Consider the following 14371-nt stretch of genomic DNA (forward strand, 5'->3'; position numbering starts at 1 on the left):
CAAACCAATACGTTTTTCATTAGTTCTCGGGGGAAACATATAAATGAAAGGGTCTAAAATGATTTTCTAAAGGTATCAACACATTCCTATGACCAGAAAATTGGTAAGGTTACTTAATTAACAAATATTGATAAATTATTTGTTTTATTATCATTTATAGATATTTACTTGTAATATTTCTTTATCATCCACTATCATTCTTAATATTATTCTCTTAGAATCATTTGATATTTTATTTTTATCGTGAAGTAATAATTTTGGAAAAAATTTATTCAAAACTTTATGAAAAACATATTGAAAACAGTATGTAAGCATTTTTGAATTATTACTCAACAGCAAATGTGTCATATTTACTTTTATGAGCTTTACAATTATTTCCAACCAAAACTGAAATTAGGAATTAACGTTACATATTATTAACTGATATTAGGAATACTAAACAATCTGACGAAAAATATATACTAATTTTAAAGCAACCAAAAATTAAATAGAAAAAAAAAAAAAAAAAAAAAAAAAAAAAAAAAAAAAAAAAAACAGCATATTAAGTTACAATGTTAACTGAGAAAAATGATTATTAAAATCTAAGTCTGAATTTTATTCTAATCGACATTAATATCAAAAAGTTTGGGATCTTTTATTTGAATAGATTTAAATTTCTATGTAACAATCTGCCTATCCTTAAGAAATAAAAACATTAACGTAACAATCTACAACTTTAAAAAAAAATTTACATTGCAGCACAAGTTATAAATAGTTACCAAATATTTAACTATCTTGTTAGGAGCAAATCATGCATTCTTATTTAGTACTCAGGAATGAAAATGTAAAATATTTGTGAAAAAACTTGAGGTTTTCACCAAAACCCCAATAAATCTCAGGTTTTTGATGTAAAATCTAGGTGGGATGGGATTTTTCAAACCCTGTTTATTACAGATCTGTTTAATTTTTAGTACAATCATGAGTTTAAAATTTTTTTACTGCTTTTAATTAATTTACAGTTACTTATTACACACTGAAATATTATGCAGATTTATTTAATTCCTTCAAGAATTTTGGAAATAGTTTTCGTTATGGATACTAGTTCAAAATTTTTTCTGATACTTCGATTCTTAGGGTTTTACTTTGTTGCTATGAGCAAATAAATACATTACTAGTAGAACTGAATTTTTTGAATTCAGTCAATTTTGAAGGTCAGTGTGGGTTTTCCACTTCAGTACCTTAGAACTCCCCCCCCCCCAAAAAAAAGCACTATCTCTTCCATGTGCAGTATTCCCCTTGTCCACACTCTATTCTTTTCTTTCAGAATGTCACTCTTCTCATAGAGCAGGGGTGGCGAACCTTTATACACGAACGTGCCATTTTTTCTAAAAAATTGTTTAATAAAATCACAGACGTGCCGTCAAATAATTTTGACTTCATTATTATTGGGAAAATAGTAATACTAAATACTATCAACTCAAAACTCTTTATTTACATTGAAAAGAAAATGCATTTTGCAATGTCTTAGTTATACGCGTAATTCAACTTAAAGTAGCATCAGTGGGACTTCTGTTATTGCAGATTAAATGACAAATAACTTATAGGTTGTAAGATATTAGTTTAAGCAGGACTGTTGATTTTTTTGCTAGTTATTTAATGTTAGCTTGTTTTTTATGGTTATTAATTGTTTTTTAGCATTAATTGTTAATTTTTTTTATTAATAATTGTTTATTATTTTGTTTTTTTTCTGTGAATTTTAATTTAATTGTTACATATGCTTCATAGTGTGTGACATTTGTGTAATAACAATTCATAGTACAATAACAATTGTGATCGGTGGCGTGCCCAAAATATTGCGTCGCGTGCCATAAATGGCACGCGTGCCATTGGTTCGCCATCCCTGTCATAGAGTATCATTCTAGGCAAAAGCCAGTATAAAGAATCAATGCATTAATAATAGGACATGCTTTCTTCTCCTTGCCTGTAGGCCTCTCACACACATCCCTTCTTGTCTCTCTAAAATGCTTTACTCTCGGTGCATGCTTAAATTTCTAGAAATTGATGGAGCAAGCCGTTTGTGCCCAGGGAAAAAAGAAACAATAACAAGAAGTAAAGAGGAAAAAAAACAAAAACGTTATTTGGATGACAGTATGTTTAACTTGCATAAAATGGTCACAAAAGAGTACCCTCAACACTCAACTTTCATGTGGAGTCTGAATTTTCATTTCAATAGTTTTTACATTTTAATTTATTAATATTAAGTAAGAGTTACTTAAGAAATTGTACATCTAGGTTAAAAATGGATGTTTCCTTTCATATGAGCATGATTAATCGGAAGTAGCTATATCTCTAATAAAGAAATATTTTATTATTTACTTATTAATGTTAAACTCATATCAGTTGCGCCCAATAATTAATGAATTAGTCTTCATTGACATTTTATATTTTATAACATAAAATGTCTCCTCCGTTGACTATTACATCTCCTCCGTGGACAAGGCAGAATTTAAAATATTTTAAATCTCGTAAAAAATAAAATAGAAAACTTGACCATTATTATAAGGACATATAACAAAAATAAATAAAGGCATTTATGTAATTTTTATCACTTTTTTAATTACTTTAATTTAAGAAATTTTTTTAGTATATTTATACCTTTTCAGTGAGAATGACCCAGTTACTGTCAAACTGCTACACGTGCTGTTCTATGTAATATGTCTTAATGTCTGGCAAGTTAAAAGAATATGTTTTAAACAAACAATCAAATTTACTTACTGATGGTACATAATAGAGAACGCTTTCTTCGGCAGAATCAAAAGGCATTGAATCAGAGGTCAGAGATTTGTCAACTACTGCCATATTATACACATATATGATTTGCTGGAAGAAAAAAAATTCGTTTCAATTTCAACTATAGTGCGGCTTTGAGGAGAACTCCTCCAGACTACATGTCTGGGGCTGTTTGCTTCTATGGTAATAAGCAAGAGCACATTTTTAATGGGGGTGCAAAGGAGGAATGAAGGTGTCGATTGGTTTATTCACGCTGACCTATGCCAAGATCAAGACAAAACTATTTTTCCCTCACCCCTATTTGAAGTAACTTTTTCTCGTAACCATGGTACCCGCCACGACGCGAGACTGATGTCTGGAGGAGTTCTCCTGAAAGCCACACTATACTGTGATTATTTTCGATAATATTATTTTCCAAAATTATGCTAACGAAAATACAGTAAAAGGTAGAAATCATGGTTTAAAATACGAAAGCAGTCTGGCACTCCAATGCTATAGCATCGGTGTAATAATGGAAAGCATCAGTACTCCATTGAAAGAGATTTTAATTAACTAATCAATGTCAGATGCTGGGAGATAAACTTAAACTTTAAATATTCAGCTACCTTGTAATATAACATCATCTGCCTATCAATTATAAAATGTCAAACGAAAAATTCTTGGTGAAGTGTGCGTCGTCTCATCTTCATACTTAAAATTAGGCAATTTTTCCTTGGAAATGGTTTCATAAGTAGAGAACTTTTCTCTCTGTTCACTCACAAAAGCAGCCAAAGATTCAATCAATTTTAGACCATCATCGAAAGAAAAACATTTCTTCTGTATGCTTATTGAAGTCTGATTTATTTTTGATAACATATCATCACAGAATTCTGTCAACACAATATTTTCCAACTTCTTCAATTTCTTTAGAAAACCACGAGCATTAAGACCAGTTTCTATAAGTTCTGTTTTGTTCTTTTCTGAAATTTGAAGAATGGCCATAATTTCTCCGTAACTTTTTTGAAGTGCCGTTACTGCGTCTAAATGGGTGGACCACCTAGTATTCGATGAATGCTTTACGACTAGTCCAAATTCTAAGTATTCTAAGTTAAGGTAATCCACCGATGGGTAGAACTCGAGAAAAAAAAAAAAAAAACTCGAGTTTCGGTAAAAATTGGATGTAATCCTCTAAGACGCATCTCCTGGCTTGTGTACAAATTAAGTTTAAGGTTAACAAAAAAAAAAAAGAAGTAAAAATGCGCCGTGTTATGGTTAAAAAAATAAAAAATTCGTCGGTACATTTATCTTTTAACCTTGCTTGTAAACCTGAGCACTTGCCTGCCATATTTGGTGAGTTATCTTACGCTTGTCCTCGAGAATCCCTTATATTTATGCCGTGGTCATTAGGAAAAGATACAATACAGACAAGCACTCAAATTTATGCCTTTCAATTGGAAAAAAAAAGTCCAAAAAACGCTTCACGGGAATTCCGTTGTTCACATATCAGACAGCAAATGTCAGCTAATCTACGTGGGAAATGTCTGCTGTTGAATATCTTGCTTTCTTCAGTTCTGCAATTATTTTGGCTTATACTTTCTTTATATCCCACAATTGATTCAGCTTCGATTAATTACAAATCGAAGTTGATAAATAGGACGTATGTCCATTGCCCTTATTCCCATAATTTTTTATAAGTCTAGCAAAGAAAAGGCTCAAGTTTACTCAATAGTTCCAAAGTTCCCAAATAATTTCCATTATGCTCCTCGGAATACAAGATTTCGTGATGCGAAAAACTTTATTACTTCTAAAATTCTCCTGAATACTTTTCAATAATTGATTTTGTTGTTTATCTGATTAGTTGAAACTATCCATTAAGTATTCTTTTTCTTGACAATTAAATCATTAAGCGTGGTTGTGTTTGTGCCCAAACACATTTCCATGTTCTAAAATGCACACATTGAATACAATCGCTTAAGCAACTTTCAGAACTAATAGTTGAGAAAAGGTAACGTCAAAAACATTACAAAACTTTAACAGTGGCAAGCTTTTGAGCCTTGAAACATACTAGGGTGCCCAAGTATTAGTGTCATAAAATTTTCAGAAAGATCACAAATTTTGTGATTGATAATTTTTATTTTTTTATAACCGTCGTTGAACAGCGGACCCAATTTTGGGTTTACTACTACTAATGTTCAACTCCGTAGCCTTGTAGTCTTAAACCAATCCGGAAGACAATGAAATTCCTGGATAAGTACTTCCAGAGGTATGATTTGTTATGGAAACATGGAGGACTTTGTGACTCGACAGATTTAAAGTGCATCAGTCACCATTTAATACACGGAGAGTCTTCGGCCGGCGGGGATCGAACTCACGACTTCTTGGACATGGCCCAGTCCCCTACCAACCAGGCTATCACGGCCCTGTGATTGATAATTATTATTCTTTTATATAATTATAACAAATGTATTAAAATTTATACTAGGAACACTTTTAAGTTTTTGCTTAACATAATATCTTTTGCCAGACTTAAAAAGAAAGAAATAAAATTTAAAAATAGACACCAATTTAAGAAAAAAAATCTAATTAAAATTACTACTCTCAAAAGGAAAACATATTTTAGTAGTTAAACTTTTAGATAAATCGATCATATTTTATGCCATTTGAGCTCATCATTTTAACAATTATCAATAAACATGCGTGATAAATTTATACTCACAATCAGAACTTTTTTGGTGAAATCGAAATAAAACTGATATAGGTGATAAGTTTTGATTCTCACACCCACCTGAGCACACGACCAAACTAAGTGTTAATGCTGTTTAAGTGCTGAATATAGAACACGAACTAAGCAACATAAAACTTGAAGGAGTATGGTGACAAAATTCAAAGAATAACGAACACAAAACATTGTTCCATTGTTGTTGACTGGCTCCCTTTTCCCAAAGTGTATATTGAGTGCAGTTCTTTCTGTTCTTATTAGTATATTTTCTGTTCTTGTTCTACAAGAACGTATTATTTCATCATGTGCAACAAGTCATGATCGATGAGACGTAAAGCTGAAAAAATTTGTTCTTTTATCATTTCATATCAAACATTCTCACTTGCTAACCTTTTTTTTAACAATTAATTAGGATAAAAAAAAATGTTATTGAGACTTTTGACATTTCGGGGGCCCCATCGGAACCTGGGCCCATCCCTAAAAAGGCTCTGCATCGAGCGTTATACTAGCTTGGAAGCCAGATGACCATGGTCTCGGGGTATGATATGAAACACCGAACTGCTAATCCTCAGAGGCTGCGAGTTTGAAACCCGTGGTGGTCTGCATATCGAAGAGGAAAAAAAAAGAAAAAGCTAATTATTAGCAAGTCTTTTTTTCTGTTTATTACAGAAGTAAAGTCTTTTTTTCTATAGCTTCTAATCCCTGAAGAAAGACTTAGAAAAGACTTTTATTTCTGCAATAAACAGAAAGAAATATTAGTTGATAATTAGCCTTCTTTAGCTTCTAATCCTAAAGAAAAACTTAGAAAAAAGACTTTTACTTCTGTAATAAACAGAAAGAAATATTAGCTGATAATTAGCCTTCTTTAGCTTCTAATCCCTAAGGAAAGAATTAGAAAAACGACTTTTACTTCTGTAATAAACAGAAAAAAATATTTGCTAATAATTAGCCTTTTTTTTCTTTCTTTCTTCTACAGCAGTGATTCTCAACCTTTTTTTTGTCGCGGCACACTTTTAAAGATTTCGAAAATTGACGGCACACAATGAAAAAAATTAGTTTAAAAGTTGTTTAATTACCTATAATACACTGTGTTAAATAGTTTGTGATAATAATTTTGAATGTGAAATAAAATAATATGTACTACAAAAGCACATTTATTAAGGGATTAATTATTTCTTTCGACTAATTTTTTATTAGTTAGTAACAGTTTTTTTTTGCTAGTTATTAATTGTTAGCTTGTTTTCCATAGTTATTAACTGTTAGTTTTTTTACATTCATTATTATTTTTTGTGATTTCTTGTTTGTTAGTTTTTTGCTAATTATGTTAGCTTATTTTTTTTTGCTAGTTATCCTTTGTTAATTTGTTTTTATAACTATCAATTGCATAGCTTACTTTAATGATTAGCTTTTATTTTCGCTTGGAAGTTAGTATTTAGCTTGTTTTAGCCTTTGTTAATTAATAATTTTAATAGTCATTAAATTTCCTACTAATTTCAACATTATTTAAAATTGTGTGTCAAAGACAATTTAAACACTTCCTTCTTATTTTAAGATTGTCAGAGACAAGACAATTGCCCACAAAGAGATGTTCACGTGGTTAAAGCGTGGAAAAATTATAAAAAGTATATATATAATATTATATATCTATACACTTTTCTTTAGTTTAAACTTCACTTGTAATAAAAAGAGCATTAATTTCTATTGTATCATTTCTAATATTTGGCGACACATTTTAAGAATTTGGCGGCACACAAAAGTGCCGCGGCACAGTGGTTGAGAATCACTGCTCTACAGTATGGTCTAGAAATTTAAGAAAATATTTTGAATGTCCGTTCTAAATATTCCCTTTAAAAAGAAAGCATCAGGGCACTGAAATTTTTTTTGAAAATTTCTTACGTTCAAGTTTCTAACCCTTGAAGCGCGAGTTCAAATCCCTTGTGGTCTGCAGTTTCCTATTTAAATAAAAAAGCCTTTTTAGGTATTTTTTTATTCTTTTTATTACAGAATTATTTATTTATTTATTCTTTTACATTTTAATAAAACTTTTTAAATTATCGGGCTCAGTATTTCTCTTAAAAAAGAGAGCATTGCTACACTGTGAACAATTTCTGAAAATTCCTTGTGTTTTTTGCGTATACTTAAAGGCCTATATTTTTGCTTTTATATTTTCTTAATATTCACTTATAACTTTGAAATTTGGTCAAGAAAGAAATTTTATCGCACTAAACTAGCTGACTAAGCTGCTAAGTTATAGATGAATAAGGGGTTGCACAATGAGGCATAATATGTTTCATTGTGCGCGCAGATAACTTAGAAGCTTGATTCTCGTCGGACAGACAGATGATCATGGAATTTCTTGCGGTATGGTATGTAGCGCCAAATTGCTAATCCCAAGAGCGCGAGTTTGAATCAAGAGCGGACTAGAGTATAATGCTTAAATAAAAAAGATAAATTTCAGCTAATTTTTTGAAAATAATATTCGTCGTTGAACAGTCGACCCAATTTTGGGTTTACAACTACTAATGTTCAACTCCGTAGCCTTGTAATTTTAAACCAATTCAGAAGACAAGGAAACTTATGAACCAGTACCCCAGAGGTATTGATTTGTTATTTGTTGTCCAAACACATAGTTAAAAAAAAAAAAAACTCCCATTTCATTTTTTATCACTAAATCTTATTTAAATAATTTTTTATCACTTTTATCAATGAATATTTCATTACTTATTCCTTTGGAGTTTTTTACGATCAATATGACAAAACGAATAATAAAAATGAGGAACTGAATGTTTTGCATTAATTAAAAGTAAACTCGTTAAAAATTGTTTTAAAAGCTAAAAAACAGGAAAATTAAATTTTTAATTTTCCCTCAACACTTGATTCAAGAGCCATGATGGCTCAGGGAACAGAGCGCTCGCATTCTAATAAGGTGAACTAGGTTCGAATTCTAGCAAAGGCTGGTCGTTACAAATTCCGCACCCGGCTCGCACCAACCACAGTGCAGACGAAAAAAATCCTCCATGGTTTAAACGAGTATATACACACACAAATCGAAGCAGATCATAATGGGAATCTCGCAGAGGACTGTTCTCAGTAGAACACCGAAGTCAAGCATCACTTTCTGCTGTCAGTAAGCGGGTGGGTGACCGCACTTTTATCAGCCTACGTAGGGACCGAGGGTAAGCGGTATCGGTCCTAGTTAAACTGTTCTAACCGTAAAGTGCTCGACTTCGAGCGCAGGTCTTCAGACTACGTCAGCAGAGGAGCCATGAACTCTGCAGAGAATCAAAATTCTGATGGCATGTCTTTGAACCGTCGCCAATAGCTCATTGTGCAGCTCTAGTGCGACGTAAATGAAATACTTACCAATCATAATAGGAAAGCGCCACTAACGGCATACGATGATATTTCCAGTCATATGCTCATAGGCAGTTTTTAATCCTTGTGCCGTGATTTTAATTATTATTAATTTTTTATTTATTTTTTTTTTGAGCCTTGGTGGCCCAGGGGATATAGCGCTCGCCTCTCAATGCGGCACCGAGTTCGAATCCCATTGATGGCTGATCAATGCTACCTAGTTCAAGTAATGTCACTTTTTTCCCTATTGACATTTGTGCTGCTTTTTATTGGCTGTCGCCATTTTGTTGACTAGTTTGAATGGTGAAGTATCATTACACTCGATTTGTTGTTTCCGCTTTTCTTTTTGCTTTATTTGTTTCATACTTTAAAATTAAAAATACAGGTTGTTGGTCATTTGGGTGTTCTAATAAGTCAAAATGAAGCTTTAAAATTATATAGCAATAAAGAATGATGGAAAGAATGACTGCATAGAATTGGCTGAGATAAATGGACTCAAAACTATAAAATTTTATACTAAGAAAATACGAAAAAAAAATTATCCCGTAATATTTTAAGTTACTCGTTATTTTGTTTGTCTTCGTGAAATTTTGCCTTTCTTGTTTTTAAGAAATGTCTCTAGAAATATCTTTATTGAAAATTTGAATTGCTTTTTTATTTAATGAAAGAATAATGTGTTCATTTCAATAAACTAACAATTATGGCAAGTATTTTAATCTTTAAAGATATGTTATAAACATTACCTACTCATTAATAAAATATAAAACTGTTTAAGAATCAAATTGAATACCATTACCATTAGATTTAATTTTATAACCTTTATCAATTAATTTAGATACTAAAATTAAATTGTTTCGTAAATCAGGTACATATATTACATTATATATTATTAGATTTTTACTGCAATTATCAACTGTTGTAGTAGCTTTTACAATACCAAAACCTTTAGAAATTAAATTTGATTTCTTACCTGCTAATTGTATTATTCCATTAACGTGATTAATGTTTTCAAAAAAGTTCAAATCTTTCACCAAGTAGCATCAGAATCCAGAATGAAAACAGTTAAGAATTTATTTGCTATTGTTCTTGTTCTGCGGGAAGTGCGAAACTTTTACTAGAATGTTTATCGTGATTTTCAAATGCACAATGAGCGTTATTGTTTTTGGTTTTGTTCCGATTTATAGTTCGGAATTGTTCTTTTTTCTTGAAATGTTGGGTTTTAATTTCCCTCGTTCTTGTTTCGGAAATAGCAGTCTTTGACTATAAAAAATAATCCGTATTTATGTTTTACTCCGAATTCTTCTGTTCTTCTAGGAATATCATTTTTTAATTTTGATAAGCTGTTTTCTTCTTCTCGCAGTATTTCTAAAATTTCATCCATTTGTTTTTCACGTTGGGTTTTCAGGATTTCTCTTATTTTTGAAAACTTTCCTCGTAAACCTCTAACTGTATAAAAAAACTAGTTCTCTTTCTGAAATTTCCAGTCCCAGTGACGAACATTTCGTTTGAAGTCCACGTGATCTTGCTATATAGTCTGAAACATTTTCATTTCAAGATTTTTCACTTCGTTACTTGCATCGATTTTTCGATCTTCTGTTTTATCAGTAAATGTGATTTGAATTTTTTTCCATAGAATTTTAGCATTAGTTTCGCTTGCGAGCTGAAGACTTAGGTCATCAGAAAGCGATAGTTGAATGTAAGCTACGACGTCATCATTGTTTAATGTCCATTGTTCCCGCAATTTTGGATCAACATTTCGTCAGTTAGCACATTTGCAATTTTCTTAAGTGCCAGCAAAGCCTTGACTTTAATACTCTAAAGATAGAAGTTGTCACTGTTCAGCAGTGGGATACACGGCAGATCTCGATTCATTTTGGAATCTAAACGATGTCAATCACGGCGAAACTAAGTGAAACTTTTTATTGCATCATAATTTTCAAAACCACAGCCGTTCTGCCAACTGCAGTCCGTGGATCGAAATTCAGACAGAAAATAAAAGTTTATTAATAAAAACGAAACAAACGCATACAAATTTAAAAAGAACGCCATCTGGGGATGACAACAAAATCTAAGCAAATTTTTATTATAAAAGACCAAGTAACAATTGGTATTGATTAAGAAGAAAAGGATTTGAACTACTGGGAAAAAAAACTTTCTCTCTGTACGTCGCACTAGAGCTGCACAATGGGCTATTGGCAACGGTCTGGGAAACATCCCTGAGGACCAATACCGCACACTCTCGGGCCCTACGCAGACTGATCCAAGTGGTCACCCACCACCCGCACACTGACTGCAGTCAGTGATGCTTGACACTGTGTGATAAGTCCATAATGATTTAAATACCATCCAAATCATACCACCCTTTTCGAACCTAATAAAAATAAAATCCCAACAGCAATAAATTTCAAAGAGTTAAGAAACAAAATTTATAGCAGATAATGAGTGACGAAATGAGAAAGATTTTACTTATAGATAAGGTATTATTTTCACTGAATAGAATAAAACACATAATTTCTGAGAGAAAAGAGAATTAAAAGAAAAAATATTAAATATTTTAATTATCTTCAAGAATATGAAAATAATTATCAATAAACAGTGGCGTTTAAGTATAGAATCTCCATATATCTAGTTTTTTACATTGAGAGTTGAGCTCAAAAGAGAGATTCAGTCACCGAAATGGCAGCGTGTCACTACTTTATTTATGTATCGAGGGCCTTTGTAGATACATTTTCCGAACCAACCACAGTGCTGATCCGTCCATGCTGTAAAATATCCGCTAAGGATATTTTATGTCATGAACGGATCATGGGTTCGAGTCTCCTTGCCGTCAGGCTAATCGTGGGAGTTTTTCCTCTCCATGTAACGCAAATGCGAGTTAGTTAGTTCCATCAGAAAGTCCTCCCTGATTCCCCTAATACTTGACCCAGGAGTTCCCTCGTCTTCTGGAATGGGTTCAAAATTACAAGGATACAGAGTTGAACATCAGTAGCCTTAAACTCAAAATTTGGTTGGCTGTTCAATGACGGTTATAAAATAAAATGACAGTTCAGGGTTTTTAACCAAAGCCATCACCACAGGTATGTTGCATGAATTATATTTTAAAATTGCTGCTTTGGATAGTATGGGAAAAACAAGAATTTTTTCTCAAATATTAAGAATGAACCCTGTGCATTTTTTGAATTCCTTTTTACTACATACAATATATTGTCAGTAGATTTTTAATTTTAAACTTTTAATTTTTGCTTAATCAAAGGAACATTTCTTTGTATTGGCTTCGTAACAAATTCTAACCTATAGAAACGATTCAACAGTTTGTTAAAATTTAGAAATTTGTAAATAGATTCAAAGCACAACTATCCACATAACTTTTTATTTACACTTTATGATAAAACAAAATAATTCACAATAATATACACAGCACAAAATATTGTAATGAAAAACATTTAAATACATCTATGTATAAAATATACAAATAGGTTATAAAAACCCTGCAAGTGGCACAGCAAAAGATGAGTCTAGGACTAAGTCTGCAACTGTGTCATTTAAAAAGAAAGCTAATAATAGAGCAATAAAATTGTATTATAAATTTATATTTCCGACTCAAATGTATTTTTCAAAATTTATATTGAATTTCTAAGAACACACAGGTAAAAAAAGTTTACTTAAGTATGTATGCAAGCAATTTTTTATACATGGTGTAATGTTAAAGCCGCATAATTATAGTTAGCAAGTCATGAATGAAATTAATAATATTAAAATAACTAGTTTGTAGAAGTATTAGGAAGAGCGAAACGATCTTTAAGATCAATATTGGCACTTTCAAGCAAAGAAAATGAAGTATTAAGTGGATGAAGATTCTAAATGATATTTTAATGAATTTAAGTAAATAAGCTTTAAAGTTTATGCGTTTTTCTCTCACGGTACATTGATTTATCCCTAAATAAACAGAATTTTTATTTATTTTTTACACATCTGTTTCCATATGCATATTAACAAAATGTAAAAAGATACTTTCTCACAAAAAAATTCAGTGTATACAGAGTAAGATTATGGGTATTCTGCGTACACTGAATTGTTTATATCTTGCCTGTAAGCCTCCTATAGACAAAATTTAAAATTCATAACATTCATTTTAAATGTTTTTGCATCCACAATCTTATGCTATCTTTAAAATACCATACAAATGAGAAACTTTTTAAGGTTGAGTTAGACTGTTTTGTGAAAAGTGTGAGACTTCTTAAGATTCTCTTTCTGCCAAATGCACTTGAAACCTTCTTCCACTCCAAAAATAAAGAACATCTAACTAAAGAACCCTTCTTGCATATTGTCAGCAGCACTGTCAGTGACTATGATAACAGGGTTAAACTATTTCAAATATGGGTGTGGGGTAAACATTTAGCACAAGCTTTGATTCAAATATGCGAAAAAAGAAACATAGCTTAGAAATGCATTTTTTTTTTTCATTTTGTTTCCATAGCAGCAGACAGTCCTTGATTATGCAGTGGTAGCTTTCTTTGGTTAGTAGTACCTTCATCCACTGAGGAAAACTAAATGTATGTTATATAATTGAGTTAAGGTAAAATAAGATCTCTCCCCAAGGAATCTCAATTTTTTCTTTTTAGAAATGTCGTTTAGAACCTTCTTCCACTAAGATCTACAATGTTAATTGGCCACTTTGATGTTAAAATTCTTTTTTGTAGCAATAAATAAATTATTAAAATTATAAAATACTTAAAAATTTTTCACATTCCAGCAACCACAAGTCAGAATATTTTTTAATGAAATATGTATTTCAACATTATATTTTCCTAGTAATGATTTAGTCGAAACCTGTAACATGTTTGTATTCAACCAAGAGCTTATTATTTATTTAATATTTCAGTAATTTTTATGAAATTAGAAATTATGTATGTAAAATGTCAATGAAAATATAAAAAGGTGTATATTATATATATATATACACCGAAGGGCCATTGCATTATGACCACCCTCCATCTACAGCAATGGGCTCGCCCAGGTTTTCATGGTTTCTCGCCCAGGAACAATGTTTTCATGGGGCACATTAGGACCCATAATCCTCATAGAACAATCCCTGACGTCTGTAAGCTACTTGAACATAGTTGCAGACCAGGTTCACCCATTCATGGCAACAGTTTTTCCTGCGGGGGATGGTGTTTACCAACAGGATAATGCACCATGCCATAAGGGTCAAATCGTCATACATTGGTTCGAGGAACATTCCAGTGACTTTCAAGTCATGTCTTGGTCCCCAAATTCACTTGACCTTAATCCAACAGAGCATTTGTGGTCCTACTTGGAAAACCAAATTCGTGCTGCTACACTACCCTCTCGCAATGTGAGGGAATTGCAGGACCAGTTGGTGAGCGCTTGGTACCAGATACCTCAGACTACCTATCAGCACCTTGTGGAATCAATGCCACGGCGGGTGCTAGCAGTTTTGAGGGCTAAAGGTGGTCCTACACGTTATTAGCAGGGTAGTCAAAATGTAATGGCTCTTCGGTGTATACATATATATATATATATATAGAT

General features: G+C 31.8%; 1 protein-coding gene across 2 annotated transcripts in view; it reads right to left on the reverse strand.

Annotated features, from left to right (window-relative positions):
- The window catches only part of LOC107453680 (uncharacterized), a 37425-nt gene extending 27520 nt beyond the window's left edge, over window positions 1–9905 (reverse strand). Inside the window, exons 1-2 of one of the 2 annotated variants that reach the window (XM_071177764.2) lie at window positions 9792–9905; window positions 2755–2859 (exon numbers count right to left, since the gene is read on the reverse strand). In XM_071177764.2, the coding sequence (XP_071033865.2) occupies window positions 2755–2838 (84 nt within the window). In that variant the 5' untranslated portion in view covers window positions 2839–2859; window positions 9792–9905. Of the gene's footprint in view, window positions 1–2754; window positions 2860–5464; window positions 5585–9791 lie in introns of those variants that run through there. The other variant, XM_087157636.1, reaches the window with a different exon arrangement.
- Window positions 9906–14371: the final 4466 nt, after the last annotated feature.

Source organism: Parasteatoda tepidariorum, chromosome 2 (assembly GCF_982258835.1).
Source record: "Parasteatoda tepidariorum strain Cologne lab strain chromosome 2, Ptep-v5.0, whole genome shotgun sequence".
NCBI classification, from domain to species: domain Eukaryota; kingdom Metazoa; phylum Arthropoda; class Arachnida; order Araneae; family Theridiidae; genus Parasteatoda; species Parasteatoda tepidariorum.